The sequence below is a fragment of the Bos mutus genome, chromosome 13 (assembly GCF_027580195.1).
Source record: "Bos mutus isolate GX-2022 chromosome 13, NWIPB_WYAK_1.1, whole genome shotgun sequence".
Taxonomy (NCBI): Eukaryota; Metazoa; Chordata; class Mammalia; order Artiodactyla; family Bovidae; genus Bos; species Bos mutus.
In genome coordinates, this window is record NC_091629.1 from 63,250,726 (window position 1) to 63,269,208 (window position 18,483).

At 43.7% G+C, this 18,483-nt stretch overlaps 1 protein-coding gene across 3 annotated transcripts in view; it reads left to right on the top strand.

Annotated features, from left to right (window-relative positions):
* Positions 1–18,483, top strand: part of NSUN6 (NOP2/Sun RNA methyltransferase 6) — an 82,797-nt gene that overhangs the window by 63,597 nt on the left and 717 nt on the right. For all 3 annotated transcript variants that reach the window (XM_070381892.1, XM_005891928.3, XM_070381893.1), the window contains exons 9-11: positions 7,412–7,560; positions 14,547–14,672; positions 16,479–18,137. In XM_070381892.1, coding sequence (XP_070237993.1) covers positions 7,412–7,560; positions 14,547–14,672; positions 16,479–16,694 — 491 coding nt within the window. In that variant the 3' untranslated portion in view covers positions 16,695–18,137. The remainder of the gene's footprint in view (positions 1–7,411; positions 7,561–14,546; positions 14,673–16,478; positions 18,138–18,483) is intronic.

The following is an 18,483-nucleotide window of genomic DNA, read 5'->3' on the forward strand; positions in this document are numbered from 1 at the left end:
TCAGCAAAGAAAAAGAGAAATTTACAAACAACTAATCTCAAAAATATACAGGCAACTCCTACAGCTCAACTCCAGAAAAATAAATGACCCAATCAAAAAATGGGCCAAAGATCTAAATAGACATTTCTCCAAAGAAGACATACAGATGGCTAACAAACACATGAAAAGATGCTCAACATCACTCATTATCAGAGAAATGCAAATCAAAACCACTATGAGATATCATTTCACACCAGTCAGAATGGCTGCGACCCAAAAGTCTACAAATAATAAATGCTGGAGAGGGTGTGGAGAAAAGGGAACCCTCTTACACTGCTGGTGGGAATGCAAACTAGTACAGCCACTATGGAGAACAGTGTGGAGATTCCTTAAAAAACTGGAAATAGAACTGCCTTATGATCCAGCAATCCCACTGCTGGGCATACACACTGAGGAAACCAGAAGGGAAAGAGACACGTGTACCCCAATGTTCATCGCAGCACTGTTTATAATAGCCAGGACATGGAAGCAACCTAGATGTTCATCAGCAGATGAATGGATAAGAAAGCTGTGGTACATATACACAATGGAGTATTACTCAGCCATTAAAAAGAATACATTTGAATCAGTTCTAATGAGGTGGATGAAACTGGAGCCTATTATACAGAGTGAAGTAAGCCAGAAGGAAAAACACCAATACAGTATACTAACGCATATATATGGAATTTAGAAAGATGGTAACGATAACCCTGTATACGAGACAGCAAAAGAGACACTGATGTATAGAACAGGCTTATGGACTCTGTGGGAGAGGGAGAGGGTGGGAAGATTTGGGAGAATGGCATTGAAACATGTGAAATGTCATGTATGAAACGAAAAAAAAAAAAAGGCAGATCTAATCACTTAATTATTTTGTCATAGAAAGTATAAACCTGCTTTGAGCAAGCCCATTCATTCACTCTAACACTACCCACTGCATATGAATAGTGTAAACAGTGTTACATGACAGCTCTTCATACTCTTGAACTCTGGTACTTTGACGCCCTCAAAAAAATTAAAAAAAAAAAAAAAGCACATCGTGTTGGAAATGACAGGGGGAAAAAATGATAATATCTTCCCTAAGCTTGAACTGTACAGAAATGTCTACTCCAGACATGTTTTAAAGGATGAATGACCAAATGTGAAATATTCTTTGCATCTAGAGCTTGATGCTTGACAATTTCATAACCTGGTGCTCTCTAATGAAAAAAATAAGACTCCATTTAAGGCAATCAACTGTATTTAGCATAAGCGGTAGGAGAAAGGAGCCATTTGATTGTATGTACAGCAAGATAGTGCTACTAATCTTATATGCCAGTCATTCATAGGCACATACATAAAAATGCATGCTGGTGTCATGAGAACCCCCCCCCCCCAAAAAAAAAGAGAAATTTAATACCTAACATTTCCTGTGGTCATGTATGGATGTGAGAGTTGGACTGTGAAGAAGGCTGAGTGCCGAAGAATTGATGCTTTTGAACTGTGGTGTTGGAGAAGACTCTTGAGAGTCCCTTGGACTGCAAGGAGATCCAATCAGTCCATTCTGAAGGAGATCAGCCCTGGGATTTCTTTGGAAGGAATGATGCTAAAGCTGAAAGTCCAGTACTTTGGCCACCTCATGCGAAGAGTTGACTCATTGGAAAAGACTCTGATGCTGGGAGGGATTGGGGGCAGGAGGAGAAGGGGACGACAGAGGATGAGATGGCTGGATGGCATCACTGACTCATTGGACGTGAGTCTGAGTGAACTCCAGGAGTTGGTGATGGACAGGGAGGCCTGGCGTGCTGTGATTCATGGGGTCGCAAAGAGTTAGACATGACTGAGCGACTGAACTGAACTGATGTATGTTTAAAAACCTATGGCAGATGGCAAATTGTGGGGAATATTTGTAAAATATTTAAGAAAGGTGAGATTAATATCCTTGATATACAAAGAGCTCTTCTAAACAAACCAGTGAGAAAAAGGTAACTTCCAGTAGAAAGGCAACAAGGACAGTGTGACCATATAATGGGGGAAAATAAAAGGTCTATAACATAATTACACTCATGCTATTGGTAGTGTAAATTGGCATATCTTTCAAGAGGATTTTATCAGTGTGTATTAACACATTATTGACCAGGGAATTTTTGTAGAAACTAATGCCTGTGGCCAGCAATTTGTTAAGTTTCTGGTCAATAACATTCAGGTAACAAAAGATGTATTAATAAGTCTTTGGTCAATAAGTTGTTAAAAATTTTTAAATTTTAAAATAAATTTTAAAATGCTTACCTTGATAAGATATTTCTTTGGAGGCAATTGATAAGAAAGCAAGGATGGTTGTAGATAGAGAAAAGTTAAATTGATAAGAGCTTGTGTCTAATAGCTTTGCAGTCAGAGAAAAGCAGAAGGTTCTCTTGGGATGTGACTTGAAACATTGCAGTGGGTGCTGTAGGAAATCAGCTAACTTAGTGTAAAATCAGTTAGCAGTAATATCTTACAGTTAGGGAGCATAAGCAGACCCATTTGGTTTCATGACTTTCTCCAGTAACACTAAACAGATGAGAAGTTGGAGTGAAGAAAGTTATGTAAGTGAATGCAAAGGGAAACCCGTGGGAGATCGGATTTGGGGATATGTAGACTCGTTCTAGAGCACAGCCTTGTTCATGGCTACAGTAGTGAGGAGACCGAGGAATTGTAGAACTGGTATGTTTGACTAGAACCTGAAAGGTACCCTTTCTTTCTGGGGCTGTCTGGAGTAAGATTTCCTAAGAAAATATCAGCCTTTAGAACGACTAGAATTAATTTCAGGTCCTAGCTTTGATGAAGTGTGGCTTCTGACATTGAGGGTGCTAAGTCTCGCTTGATTAAACCTTGGCTTGTGCTGTATCAGTTTATTCAATAATAATGACATCTTTAACTTTTTTACATGTAAATCAGTCAGCTTAACCAGCTACTTGGCTGAATGGAGAAGTTGTTTCTCATTACTTTCTATTCTAGATTATGATCTTAAATTCCTGATGATTGCATCTGCCTCAGGAGTTTTCTGTGTTAATAGGGCAGAGAGCAAATAAGTTAAAAAAAAAAAAAAAAACTTTTATGGGAGGACTTCCATGGTAGCTCAGCTGGCAAAGAATCTGCCTGCAATTCAGGAGATCCTGATTTGATTCCTGGATCAGAAAGATCCCCTGGAGAAGGGATAGGCACCCACTCTAGTATTCTTGGGCTTCTCTGTTGGCTCAGATGGTAAAAAATCTGCCTGCAGTGTGGAAAACCTGGGTTTGACTCCTGAGTCAGGAAGACCCATGCCTGCAGGAGGGCATAGCAACCCACTCCAGTATTTTTGCCTGGAGAGTTCCCATGAACAGAGGAGCCTGGAGGGCTACAGTCCATGGGATTGCAAAGAGTCGGCTACCACTGAGCGACTAGGCATAGCACACACACAGTTCCTTTCCAAGGTTCCATTAGTTTTAGGTGTACAGCAGAGTGGTTCAGTTATACAAATGCATATACCCAACCTTTTTAAAGATTTTTTTTTCCCATATAGGGCATTACAGAGTATTGACTTCCCTGCGCTGCACAATAGCACCTTGTTAGTTAGTGGTATAAATAGTAGTATGTATATGTCAATACCACTCTCCCAATTTATCCCTCCTACCTTATCCCCTAGTAACTTTGAGTTTGTTTTTTTTCACTTCTGTAACACTACTTGTGTTTTGTAACTAAGCTCATTAGTACTTTTTTTTTTTTTTAGATCCCACGTATAAGCAATATCATATTTGTCTTTCTGGGTCTAACTTGTTACTTCACTCAGTATGACAATCTCTAGGCCCATTCATGTAAATGGCATAATTTTGTTCTTTTTTATGGCTGAGTAATATTCCATTGCATATAGGTACCACATCTTTATCCATTCCTCTGTTGATGAACATTTAGGTTGCTTCCATGTCTTGTCTATTGTAAAGAGTGCTGTGATGAACATTGAGGTGGTGCATATACCTTTTGGAATTATGGTTTTCTGTGGATATATGCCGATGAGTGGGATTGCTGGGTCGTATGGTGGTTCTATTTTTAGTCTTTTAAGGAACCTCCATACTGTTCTCAGTATTGGCTATACCAATTTACATTCCTACCAACAGGGAAGAGGGTGTCCCTTTTTTCCATGCCTTCTCCAGCATTTATTGTTTGTAGATTTTTTTTTTATGATGGGTATTCAGACTGGTTTGAAGTGACAACCTCACTATTTTTGATTTGTGTTTCTCTAATAATGAGTGAGCCATGTTGACCATCTTTTTGGCCACTGTATGTCTTCTTTGGAGAAATGTCTTTTTAGGTCTTCTGCTCATATTTTACTTGGATTGTTTTTTTTTTTTTTTAATATTGAGCTACAGGAGCTATTTGTATAGTTTGGCAATTAATCCCTTGTCAGTTGCTTCGTTTGCAAATATTGTCTCCCATTATGAGGGCTGTGTTTTTTTTATGGTTTCTTTTGGTATGCAAAAGCTTTTAAGTTTATTTAGGTCCCACTTGTTTATTTTTGTTTTTATTTTCATTACTCTAGAAGGTGGATTGAAAAAGATATTGCTGCAATTTATGTCAAAGAGTGTTCTGCCTATGTTTTTCTCTACGAGTTTTATAGTGCCTGGCCTTACATTAAGGTCTTGAATCCATTTTGAGTTTATTTTTGTGTCTGATATTAGGGAAGTGTTCTAACTTCATTCTTTTACATGTAAGTGGCTAGTTTTCCCAGCACCACTAATTGAAGGGGCTGTCTTTTCTTCATTGTATACTCTTACCTCTTTTGTTACAGATTAGGTGACCATAGGTATGTGGGTTTAGCTCCAGACTTTGTCTTGTTCCATTGATTTATATTTCAGGTTTTTGTTCCAGTATCATACTGTTTTGATGACTATAGCTTTGTAGTATAGTCTGAAGCCAGGGCCTTCCTGCTGTTTTTCTTTCTGAAGATTGCTTTGGCTATTCAGGGTCTTTTTTGTTTTTATACAGATTGTAAAATTTTTTGTTCTAGTTCTGTGAAAAATGTCATTGGTAATTTGATAGGAATTGCATTAAGTCTGGGGGTTGCTTTGGGTAGTATAGTCATTTTCACAGTATTGATTCTTCCAATCCAAGAACATGGTATATGTTTTCATTTGTTTAGGTCATCTCTGATTTTGTTCATCAGTATCTTATAGTTTCTGAGTACAGGTCTTCTGCTTCGTTAGGTAGATATATTCCTAGGTATTTTACTCTTTTTGATGTGCTGGTGAATGGGATTGTGTCCTTAATGTCTATTTCTGATCTTTCATTGTTAGTGTATAAGAATGCAAGAGATTTCTTTTGTGTGTGTGTGTGAGACGTCCACGCTGCTGTATTTATTCATTTTTGGCTGCACTGGGTCTTTGTTGCTGCACGTGGGCTCTGTGTAATTGCCGAGAGCAGGGCCACTCTCTGCTGCAGTGCGCAGGCGACTCACTGTGCTGGCTTCCCTTCTCGTGGAGCACAGGCTCTAGGCGTGCGGGCTTCAGTAGTTGCAGTGTGCAGACTCGAGGAGTTGCAGCTCGCTGGCCCGAGAGCATGGAGCCTTCAGTAGTTGTGGCAGACGGGCTTGGTTGCTCTGTAGCATGTGGAGTCTTCCCAGACCCACATGGGATCAAACCCATGTCCCCTGCATTGACAGGCGGCTTCTTATCCACTGTGCCACAAAGGAAGTCCAAGAATGCAAGAGATTTCGGTGTATTACTTTGGTATCCTGCAGCTTTACTGAATTCATTGATGAGCTGTAGTAGCTTTCTGGTGGGATCTTTAGAATTTTGTACGTATAGTATCACGTCATCTGCAGTGTCAGTCATACTTCTTTTCCAATTTGGATGCTTTGTATTTCTTTTTCCTCTCTGCTTGCAATGGCTAGGACTTCCAAAACTATGTTGAATAATAGTGGCCAGGGTGGACATCTTTGTTTTGTTCCTGATCTTAGTGGAAATGCTTTCAGTTTTTCACCATTGAGTATGATGTTTGTTGTGGGTTTGTCATATATGATCGTTCTCATGTTGAGATATGTTCCCTCTGTGCCCACATTCTGGAGAGTTTTTCTCATAAATGAATGTTGAATTTTGTTGAAAGCTTTTTCTGTATCTATAGAGATGATCACATGGTTTTATTCTTTAATTTTTTAATGTTATATATATCACACTGACTGATCTGTGGATATTGACAAATCCTTATTTCCCTGGGATAAATCCCACTTGATCATGGTGTATGGTCCTTTTACTGTGTTGCTGGATTTGATTTGCTAATATTTTGTTGAGGATTTTTGCGTCAGTATTCATCAGTGATACTGGCCTGTAATTGTCTCTTTTCATGGTATCTTTGTCTGAAGGGGAGAAGGAAATGGCAACCCACTCCAGTGTTCTTGCCTGGAAAATCCCATGGACAGAGAAGCCTAACCAGCTACAGTCCATGGGGTTGCAATGAGTCAGACACAACTGAGCGACTTTTACACATTTTGCTTTCAGGTGGCTCAGATGATAAAGAATCCACCTGCCAATGTAGGAGACCCAGGTTCCATCCCTGGATCAAGAAGGTCCCCTGGAGAAGGGAATGGCTGCCCACTCCAGTATTCTTGCCTGGAAAACCCCATGGGCAGAGGAGCCTGGTGGACTACAGTCCATGAGTTCACAAAGAGTCAGACACAACTAACACTTGTCTAATGGTGGCCTCACAGACTGAGCCTAGAAAGTGTTCCTTCCTCTGCAGTTTTTTGGAAGATTTTCAGAAGGAGCAATGTCAGCTCTTCTCTAAATATTCAATAGAATTCACCTATGAAGCCATCTGGTTCTGGACTTTTTTGTTTGTTGGAAGATTTCTAATTATACTTTCAATTTCATTACTTGCGATTGGTCTGTTCTTATTTTCTGCCTCTTCCTGGTTCAGTCTTGGACCCATGGCTGCTAGAGCCAGACCCGTCCCAGCTGCAGGAGCAGTTTGGATGTTTTGTAGGTGCTGAGTTTAGGAAGCTGTCCACAGAGATGTGACTTCGCAGTTTGAGCAGCTGTGAGGAGGGATTTCAGCTCTTCCTTCTTACTCACACAGCCCCTGAGGTTCAGCTGTGGTTTCAGCCCATCTTCTGGGGAAATGTCTTAGGGGAGCTGTTCGTGCCCTCCTGGGATGCCGTGGGCAGATCCTAGCACTGATAGGTTTCCCAGTATGTATGTCGGGGGGGTGGTATTTGCATCCTCATAGAACAGCGGGGTGGGTTCTGGCACCCACTGATGGGTTTCCTAGTTGCAGAAGCTCACTGTGCCACCCCCCACCCCCCAGGACAGCATAGAAATATCCTGGAGCCCTCTGGTGGAATTCCTAGCGTGCTGGCGCTGTCTGTGCCCTTCTACAAATATGTTTATAATTTTCTTTACAGGAGAACCTCCATTCTTACCAGAATCGTTTGACCGAATTCTTCTCGATGCTCCCTGCAGTGGAATGGGACAGAGGCCAAACATGGCATGTACTTGGACTTTGAAAGAAGTAATGTCCTACCAACCATTACAGCGAAAACTCTTCACTGTGGTATGTGATGCTACTTTGTTGTGGAAGAAAGGTGACCTAGTTCGATATTTTAAAGACTGAGAGCAGTTTTCATAGCAGCATTATTCACAGTAATTAAAAATGTGGGAAAAACCCATATGTCCATCGGTAGATGAATGGATAAGTAAAATGTGTTTGTACAAACAATGACATTTTAGCCAGCCTTGGAAAGGAATGAAATTCTGATGCATGCTACAACATGGATGAATTTTGAACATATTATGCTGAATTATATAAGCCAGACACAAAAGGACCAAATGGTGTGTGTGATTCATTTATATAGTGTCTAGAAAAGGCAAATTCATAGAAACAGAAAGTAGAATATAGGTTACCGGAGGCTGAAGGAGCAGGAGGATGAATCGGGAGTTAATGTTTCATGGTTCAGAGTTTCAGTTTGGAAGAGTTCAGGCGATGGATAACAGTGATGGTTGTACAACAGTGTGAATATATTAATACTTAATGCCATTGAATTTTACACTTTAAAATGGCTAAAGTGGTAAGTTTTATACATACCACACACAGAGAGCACCAGAGACCTAGTCTTCCTTTACATTGACTCATTCTGTCATCGCAGGCAGTAGTTGAATTTCTTCTCTGAGACATTGAGTGAATTTGAAACATTCTGCTTTACCTTAAAAACAGAGGGTTGTTAACATAGAGTTACTAACTGATGTAAAACATTTGGATATAAAGTAAAATACTTTTGAGTCTTCCCTGGTGTCCAGTGGTTAAGACTGCGCTTGCCCTGCAGCGGGGCACAGGTTCAGTCTCTGAATGGGGAATTACGATTCCTTATGTCGTGTGGCATGGCAAAAATAATTAGATAAATAAATAGCTTTTTAATAGACTTCCTAATCATCTTCGTGAATTAAAGGTGGGAAATCCAACAGAGGTGAACTCGTTCATGAAACTGGGACGTGACAGCATCCAGTGTAGGATGTAGAAGGACCAGGCAGACATAGCAAGTTAGACTGGTCTCCGGGATGTCTCACAGGAGGCCCTGATAAGACGCGTGAGAATTTCTCTCAGCCTTGTAAACATGATTTCATGGATTCCCCAGGAAGCAGACAGCATTGAATCGAAGTCGGTCCCGCCATTTCCTCTCAGCTCTCTAATTATAAACACACAGGCTATAACAACAGCGGATATGCTCCGATGACTCCCTCTCTGGAGTTGTCTTTGAGTGCCTTTCTCTTCAGCACTCCTGGTGTCTCCTTTCCTACCCAAAAGTGGCACTGGGAGTGGATTGTTGCAGTGGATTCTTTCTCTTCTATATGGTCTTGAGAGAACGCATCCTGGAAGTTGAAACAGCAAGCAGAGAAAAAGAAGCTTTGCTTATAGCTACAACCCACTTTGACGTTTGGGTAAAATTTTGTTGCTCCTGTTGTTTAGTCACTAAGTCATGTATGACTCTTTGCGACCCCATGGACTATAGCCTGCCAGACTCCTCTGTCCATGGGATTTCCCAGGCAAGAATACTGGAGTGGGTAGCCGTTTCCTTCCCCAGGGGATCTTCTTGGCCCAGGGATCAGACCCGTGTCTCCTGCATTGGCAAGCAGATTCTTGACTGCTGAGCCACCAGGGAAGGCCAAGGATAAATTAGGACGCTGTTTTAAGAGACTTGGCTTTTTGTTTGTTTCAGCTCCTTTAGGCATTTTAAGAGGCCACTGGGAGGAGATGTGTTGGTCTTAGTGACAAGGAGCCCCTGACCATGTGCAAGAGAGAATAAAATCCAGCACATGAGCCTTTGGGTGAGGGTGGGAGTTGAGACTGGATACGGTGTCTCTGCATCAGTTACTCTGGATACCTGGGTTTCATGACTGAGAAATGGGGAGGGTGCCTCCACCTGATGGGGTTGCCTCACTGGAGACCGGAACCATTCCTCTGGCAGTGATAAGATTTGTTGAGAAAAGCCATGTAATATGCTCAAATAGCAGCTAGCAAAGTTTAAATTTTGATTGGTCTACTATGGTTAAGAGATACTAGTATATGCTTTTTTTTTTAAGATTTTCATTAACATTTTTTAAAATTTTCATTAACATTTTTTAAAAATTTAGGGATTTGAAAAAAGCTTTAATTATTTGGGGAAGGTTCATTTTCATATTACACTTTATTTCTTGAACAAATACATACTGGGCAGCTCCTGTGTGCTAGTGCTGGGTGCTGATGATACGATAGTTAACCCTTGCCCTTTTACATGAGGTTTCTTTTATTTTTTTCCAACTAAAGTAATTTATTTGTTCTTTTGGTACATAGATGACATAATTATAGACAAGTTTTGATACATAAGAAAATCCTTCTGTCCACCTCTGTTTGCTAAATGAATCTTCACAGTAATTTTTACAATTTTTAACACAATACAGTTTCCTTGAACTGAAGCAATCGCAAGAACACATTGGTACTGGTCTATTAGAGCTTACATGGGGTCTCTCTTCTAACTGGTACTGTGCTTTGCAAGTCGCTTCAGTTGTGTCCGACTCTTTGCAGCACCATGCAGTAGAGCCTGCCAGGCTTCTCTGTCCATGGGATTCTCCAGGCAAGAATACTGGAGTGCGTTGCCGTGCCCTCCTCCAGGGGATCTTCCTGACCCAGGGATTGAATCTGCATCTCTTACATCTCCTGCATTGGCAGGCGGGTTCTTTACCAATAGTGCTACCTGCATTTCTAACTGGGGAGGAATATAAACAGAGAGATGAGTAAGTGATTTTGTGTATCCAAGGTGTGACCCTATGGAGCAAACTGAAGAGAGGAGCTGGTGGGGGGGGCACCCAAAGTGGAAGCAGAGAGACATGGATGATGCGCAGGGAGCAAGCCCTGCAGGGAAGGAACAGGCTCTCTGGGCTGCTGCTGTCAGGGGTGCCGCACCAGCCAGAACCGCAGAGGCTGGTGGGGCTCAGGCAGGACAAGCCAGGCACACAGAGGGGAAGGCTGCAAGGGGCTGCTGTACATACGTCGGGAGGGCCACTCTGAGGCCATGAGCTTTGACTCCAAGTGATGACAAGGAATACTGGAAGGGTTTTTTGTTCTCTTGGCCGTCCCTTGAGGCATGCATGGTTTTAGTTCCTGACCAGGGATTGAACCCGGGCCCCAGCTATGAAAGTGCAGAGTCCTTGGCCACCAGGGAACTCCCCAGGGAAGGGTTTTGAGCTGCGAAGAGGCAGTTTTAAAAGCACCACTTGGGCTGCTGTGTTGAGAATAGATGGGAGGAGGGCAGGGAACAAAGCAGGTGGGAAACAGTTGGAATAATCCAGGTAAAAAAAAATCATGAAACTAGGAGCAGAGTGGCAGCAGTGGCAGTCGTGAGACTCCTGGGTCTGTTCTGAAGCTAGAGGCAAGAGGATTTACTGGACGGACAGGAACGTGAGGGAAAGAGGCGCAAAAGATGATCCAGGGTTGGGGCCTGTACCCCAGGAAGGACGGGGGGATCCTTCTCCAGGAGGCTTCAGAGGAAGGTAGGCGTTCAGTGTGGGATGGGAAAAATATTGAGAAAGCAGTTGAATATATGGGAACAGAAATCAAAAAGGAGTCTCACCTTAAAATGGTGAATTTTCAGCATAAAAATGGTATCTAAACCCATGAACAGAGAAGGCAGTGGCACCCCACTCCAGTACTCTTGCCTGGAAAATCCCATGGATGGAGGAGCCTGGAAGGCTGCAGTCCAAGGGGTCGCTGAGGGTCGGACACGACTGAGCGACTTCACTTTCATGCATTGGAGAAGAAAATGGCAACCCACTCCAGTGTTCTTGCCTGGAGAATCCCAGGGACGGGGACGCCTGGTGGGCTGCTGTCTCTGGGGTCGCACAGAGTCGGACACAACTGAAGTGACTTAGCAGTAGCAGCAAACCCATGAAACTGAATGATCATATTTGGGAAAAGTCTTGGTCCAGATGGGCTGAAACAGCTCTGAACTAATGAAATGCATCTGGTCTGGAACATTGTTTTTTTTCAATAATCATATTTTTCTTTGGATACTTTTTATTTTGCATTGGGGTATAGCCAGTTAACAATGTTGTGATGGTTTCAGGTGCGCAGCAAAGGGACTCAGCCATCCATACAGATGTATCCATTCTCTCCTAGACTCCCCTCCCATCCTGGCTGCCATATAACATTGAGCAGAGTTCCCTGTGCTGTACAGTAGGTCGTTGTTGATTATTTACATATATAGTTGTTTAGTTGCTCAGTCATATCCAACTCTTTATCGACCCCACGGACTGTATCCTGCCAGGCTCCTCTGTCTATGGGATTTCTCAGGTGAGAATACTGGGGCCGGTTGCCATTTCCTTCTCCAGGGGATCTTCCTGACCCAGGGATCTAATCCTTGCCTTCTGCCTTGGCAGGTGGATTCTTTACCACTGTGCTACCTGGGAAACCCATCTTACGTATAGTAGTGTGTGTATATTAATCCTAGTCATTCAGTCAGTTCAGTCGCTCAGTTGTGTCTTATGCTTTGCGACCCCATGGACTGCAGCACGTCAGGCTTCCTTGTCCTTCACAAACTCCCGGAGCTCGCTCAAACTCATGTCCATGGAGTCGGTGATGCCATCCAACTGTCTCATCCTCTGTCGTCCTCTTCTCCTCCTACCTTCAATCGTTCCCAGCATCAGGGTCTTTTCCAAGGTGTTAATCCAAACTCCTAATTTATCCCTCCCTTCCACCTTTCCCTGGTGGTTCAGAGGTTAAAGCGTCCGCCTGCAATGCAGGAGACCTAAGTTCGATCCCTGGGTTGGGAAGATCTCCTGGAGAAGGAAATGGCAACCCACTCCAGTATTCTTGCCTGGAGAATCCCGTGGACGGAGGAGCCTGGTGGGCTACAGTCCACGGGGTCACAAAGACTTGGACATGACTGAGCGACTTCACTTCACTTCACTTTCCACCTTTCCCCTTTGGTAACTGTTTGTTTGTGAAATCTGACCTGTGTATATGTGCCACACCTCTATCCATTGCTCTGTTGATGTTGCCTCTGTGCCTTGGCTATTGTAAGTAGCGCTGCTATGAACACGGGAGTGCATGTGTCCTTTTTTATTTTGTGTTGGAGTACAGTCGATTTACAATGTTGTGTTTCACGTGTACAGAAAAGTGAATCAGTTATACATATATCTACTATTTTTCATATTCTTTTCCCATGTAAGTTATTGCAGAATATTGATAGGGTTCCTGTGCTATATGGTAGTCCCTGGCTGATTATGTATTATATATAGTAATATGTATATGTTAATTCCACCTCCTGGTATATCCCTCCCTGCTGCCTTTCCCCTTTGGTAATAGATTTGCTTTTGAAGTCTGTGAGTCTGTTTCTGTTTTTACGTAAATTCCTTTGTATCATTTTTTTGGATTCCACACTAACTGATGTCATACGATATCTGTCTTTCTCTGTTGGGCTTATTCCATTTAGTATTGTGGGTAAGCTCCGTATGGCTTCAGGCGTCCTGTCTGCTGATGGGTGGTGAGTCTGTGTGTTCCTGTCTTGCTGGTGGTTTGGTTGGAGATGTTCCAACACTGTAGGCTGTTGGGCAGGGCCAGGTCTTGGTGCTAAAAGACCTCCTGGAGAGCTTACACCAATCGGTATTCCCTGGCGTCTCTGCCACCAGTGACCTTGCTCCCATAGGGAGCCACAGCAACCCCCGCCTCCCCAGGAGACCCTCCACAACCCTCAGGTGGGTCCGGCCGAGGCTTCTGTGGAGGCACTGCTTTGCGCTGGGTCCCAGTGCACCTGAAATCTGCGTGTGTCCGCCGGGACTGAAGTCTCTGTTTTCCCCCATCCCGTGCAGATCCTGCATTCAAGCCTTGCTGGCTTTCAAAGCAGATATCCTGGGGGCTGCTCCTCTTGATGCCAGACCCTCAGGCTGGGGAGTCTGACATGATGCTCAAAACTTTCACCCTGTGGGAAACCTCTGCTATATAATTATTTTCTAGTTGGTGGATCCCCCACCAGTGGGTATGGGATTTATGTTGCAAAAGCGCCCCTCCTGCCGTCTCGCTGTGGCCTCCTCCTTGTCTTTGGAAGCAGACTCTCTTTACTGGTAGGTTCCAGTCCTTTCACGTTGGCAGTGGTTCGGCAGTTTGTTGTGGTTTTGGTGTTTTTGTGAGAAGAGAGGTTGGGTCCGTCTACTCCTCTGTGTTGTCTGGAATCGAGGGGGTGGATGCTTGCTGCCTGTTTGCTCAGTACATGCTGGCCCTCGTTCCCTCGTTACGGGGGTGCAGGTGTGGTGGCCGTTGCTTGTTCCCGGGATAGCAGGGGAGTGACAGTGCCCGCTTGCAGGTCTTTCGGCCGTGGCAGTGGCCTGGGCCTGCCTGTGAAGCCCACAGTGGTGTTGGTGGCACACGCCCACTCCCAGAGCCTGTGTGACCATTGTCCTGTTGCCTGGGAACAGGCATGGGGTAGGCAGCTCTTATGGTTTCTCTGCCTCTCTCCTTGGGTGCACCCCCCTGACGATGGTGCCTTGCTTCTCTGTCAGGCCCTGGCTGCTGCTGCGCGAAGCCTCACTTGCCATAATGCCACCTCTGCAAGCTGTCCCCATGCAGCCAACCCTGGGCCTCTCCCTGGGACTGTCTCCAAAGCCCGAGCTTCTGCACCCAGTCTCCACCTGAACTGACAGATGGACATCTCAGACTGAGGAGCACGGGCTGGAGGTGCCAGCCTTCTGAGCGGCCCCCTCCTGTGGGTGCTACAGACTGGATGGGTTCTTCCACCGCCAGTGAGGGGACTTGCCAGGGCGCAGGAATCTCTCCTCCTCCATTCACAGCTCTCTCCCTAGGGTGCAGGGCCCGTCCTGATTCCATTCGCTTGCCTTTTCCTTTTGCCCGATTATGTGGAGGTTTTCTTGTCCCTTCAGAAGGCTGAGGTCCTCTGCCAGCATTCAGTAGATGTCCTGTGCAAATTATTCCACCTCCAGATGTTATTTTGCATATTCATTTCAAATGTGTGCTTGCTCTCCTGACGCCTGTGGTCTGACCGCTCTTGTCTTCAGGCGGTGGAGCTGCTGAAGCCCGGGGGCGTGCTGGTGTACAGCACGTGCACTGTTACCCTGGCAGAAAATGAGGAACAGGTTGCCTGGGCCCTCGAGGCGTTTCCCGGCCTTCAGCTTCAGCACCAGGTGAGGACCGTGGCAGCTCTCTCCAGGTGATCCAGTAGGTCACGGGAACGTAAGTGTAGTGATGAACCCAGAGTTACGTGAAGGGATACGTCATGCAAAACTCTTGAAACAAATCTTGTGGCGCTCAGGGCGGTTTTTCCAATGAAAGCCGTTCCAGATGGTCCTGGAACATCTGGAGTTTTCACATCCTGATCCAGGATTTCCGGGCCTTTACTCTTACTGACCAGAGATGTGTTAATACGTATTTTGTTATCCAAATGTTATTGACTGGAGACGTATCAGTATTCACTTACATAACGACTTGCCAGCCACAGGTGTTAATTTCTGCAAAAGTCCCCCAGTCAGTAATGTGTGTAAATGACCATAGAACTCAGGTGGATTTTTGATACATGTTTGACTTGTCGCTCTTGTTCATGTTATTTGGAATTTTGTTTCTAAAACCCTTTTCCCCTCTCTCAGTCCTGTATTTTTCTGGTTTGGGGAAATGGTGAGCATTTTTTCTCATGACATATCAAAGCCCAAACAGGCTTTGATAACCGGGATTCAAAAGAGTAGCCAAGCGGGGGAAGATAGCGCAGGTTAATCTCTTCCTTTGGTTTCTTAGATACAATATAGAACATTTTAAAAACTCCCTTGCACTTTCTTTTACTTAGCACTGCCTTTTAGTTCAGGTTTTTATTAAAATATATTTATGACTAGATTTTTCTGCCCATGATGTTTGAGACTAGGTTTAAATCTGTAGTAATGCTCACATTAATTCAGATACATTGGACGTTTAACTTCAGACTTTCCAGGACAGAATTCTAGTAAGTAATTGGATACGTAACTAGAAAGCAATCTGGAGATGCTTTCTAGACTCAGAAATTAAGATAATTACATTGTAGATGAAAAGAAGACTTGAGAATTCACTCCAATTTTGTGTGTGTGTGAGTGAGTGCATGTATATTCAATGTATACTACCAGAGATGGAACCCCACCATGCGTTAGTAGACAGTAGGTTTTCTGATAGACGCCTAAGAAAATGTATCTTCAGTAACATAAACATTTATCTGTGAAACGGTGCCTTAAGTTAGGCTTGTGTAATTTTTGGAGTAGCAGTTTGCACAGACCACTCAGTTCCTTATGATTCTTTATTCTTCTAATCAGCACAGCCTTCGTTTTCTCATCTCTTTAGATATTCTAGTACATTTAAAAAACAACAAAAAAAGAGAAATTTTTATCATCCCATTGGTATGGACCAGAGAGAGGCCTCCTGTCAGGTGCCTCCTGTCAGCTTTGGGAGGGTCTGACAAATAAAGCTGAATTTTCATCTCGTGATGTGCCCATGAGTATGTCAGGCCCACAGACATACTGAGTGCCCACTGTGTGTCAGGCATGATATCACCTTATTTAAGCCTCAGAACTGAGTATTTTATCTGTTTGGTAGATGAGGAAACAGGTAAGTTATTGTTCTAAAGTCACACGGCTAAGATGTGCAGAGCTGCACCTGCAATCCATGTGTTGCTGACTGGTGCTCAGGCCTTCTGCATGTTGTGGTCCTTGATAAGCGTAAAGCCCATCCTAGGAGTTCAGTCATCAAGGGACTGCTCTTACCATTATCCTACTTTATTATACAGAAAAGCAGCATGTCCATTTCTCTCTCTCTCTCTCACACACACATACACACACACACAAAGGTATTTACTTATTTTTCTGTTTCTGGAATTGGTGGTAATTACAACTCAGTTTGTCTTTTAACATAAATGGTGCACAGGCACTCTTACTAACACGAGGATGTTCATCTGTGTTTATTCTTCTCCCGAGCAGGACCCACAGGTGGGAGGAGAAGGGATGCTGGGAGCTGGCCTGTCACCTGAACAGTTGAAACGGCTGCAGCGATTCGATCCCTCTGCAATGTGGTCACTGGACCGTGACATTGGTTCTCTGAGAGACGCCAGCATAGAAGACCTGGTTTGGCTGGCAAATAAGGATTGTATAGGTTTTTTCATAGCAAAATTTGTAAAATGCAAAAGCACACAGTAGGAGGATCTTTAGAAATGAAGATTCCAAACATGTGCCTTGTGGTTATTATTATTATTTTTTTAAACCAAACTCTCATCAAACCATGTGATTGATGTCGTGGTTGCTGGAGAAACAGAAAAGGCTGCCAGCTGTTCCACCAGTAATCAAGAGACTCTGCTTCACAGAGAAAGAAACTGGAGGGTTGGGGTGGGAGTGGGGTGTGTGTTGAGATTATACTTTGCGTTTTTAAGAAAATTTTTCCTTTATGGATTTAGCAGAGTATAAAGAAAAGGAGGTGCCTGTCGATGTCTGGAACATATTTTCATTTGGGGTCTTTGTTTTAATTTGTAAAGAATGCAAGTCATTTTTAATGTTAAAATGAGTGGATTTAACAAAAGGAGTAAAATTAGCAGTATTTAATTTGGTTATAAAACATGTTTTCTGTTACTGAGTTCCTAAGTATGAGTTCCTTCAGAATTCAGGGTGTGTAGTCCATAACTTATTATCATGTACCAGGAACCGAGCTGAGGGTTTCACTTGACTTCTTCTGTTACTGTTTGGTATGTCAGCCCCTCTTTCAGATGAGTTCTGGATCACTCCCAAGTGACAGTCACCCTTCACTGTGTTTTCTTTTTCCTTCATGTTTTAAACTAAAAACTAAAATGAATTTTAACTCTGTAGATTAAAAATGAGACTATTATAGAATTTGGGTACCTTTCATCATCTAATGGAAGATACAGATTATTAGAGGTATGATTGGTAGAAAGAGAAGACCGTCTTGTGAGAGCTGGGAAGTGGCCAGGCCTTGGTGTTTTCCTGCCAACTCCATAGAACACCAACCCCAGACCATGCAGCTGTGACTAGGATAGATCAAGATAAAACAAGACTACTTCACCATCAAATCTGAAATCACCCAAACCACAGAGGTGACCAGACATCTCCCGCAGTGGCCAGTATATGTGGACTGCCTGTCAAATGACTGTAACTGTGGGCTCGCTTCATCCCACATGCTTTTTAGATGCGATCTATTAAAATATCCACCATGGGTTAAAAGGTGTCTCATGTCATGTTAAATGGATCTGTTTTGTTAATTTGAATCACCTCAAAATTCCTGAGCCTCTGGGCATTTAAAGTGGATACCTAATAGTTTTTTCCCTCTCCCCGCCCTTCACAGGTCTCCACTGGGCTTCATTGGTGGCTCAGCGGTAAAGAATCTGCCTGCCAATGCAGGAAATGCAGGTTTGATCCCTGGGTTGGGAAGATCTCCTCGAGAAGAAAATCGGGAACCCACTTAAGTATTCTTGACTGGGAGATTCCATGGATAGAGGAGCCTGGAGGGCTATAGTCCATGGGGTTGCAAAAGAGCTGGACGTGACTTAGGAACTAAACAACAGCAACAAAGGGTCTACGTTAGGAATTTCTCGAAACTTCTTGTGTAGAGAAGAGTGCAAGGTCTTGGATCAGGTGAGATCTTCAGAGGCCTCTGCTCTGAGCGAGCATTTCTTCACACTCTTCTCTGCAGCTGGGCTGTCTCTGCACCCCTTGGACCTCTGACTCCTCCTGTCACAGCACTTGACACATCACCCTAGGGAACAAGGCATGTCCTTGACACCTGCCCCCAGGAAGGCAGGAACCTTGTCCTTTCTGTACAGCTTCAGAGCAGATCACTGTTACTCCCTTAGTGAAGGAGGGAAAACCCACACCAAGTGCCCTAAGACTCACTATGTCACTGACTTCTTTCCATCCCTCATTCTGCCCCACACCCAGCAGGTGTCATCTGTCTAAAGGGAAACACTGTTGACCTGTGTAC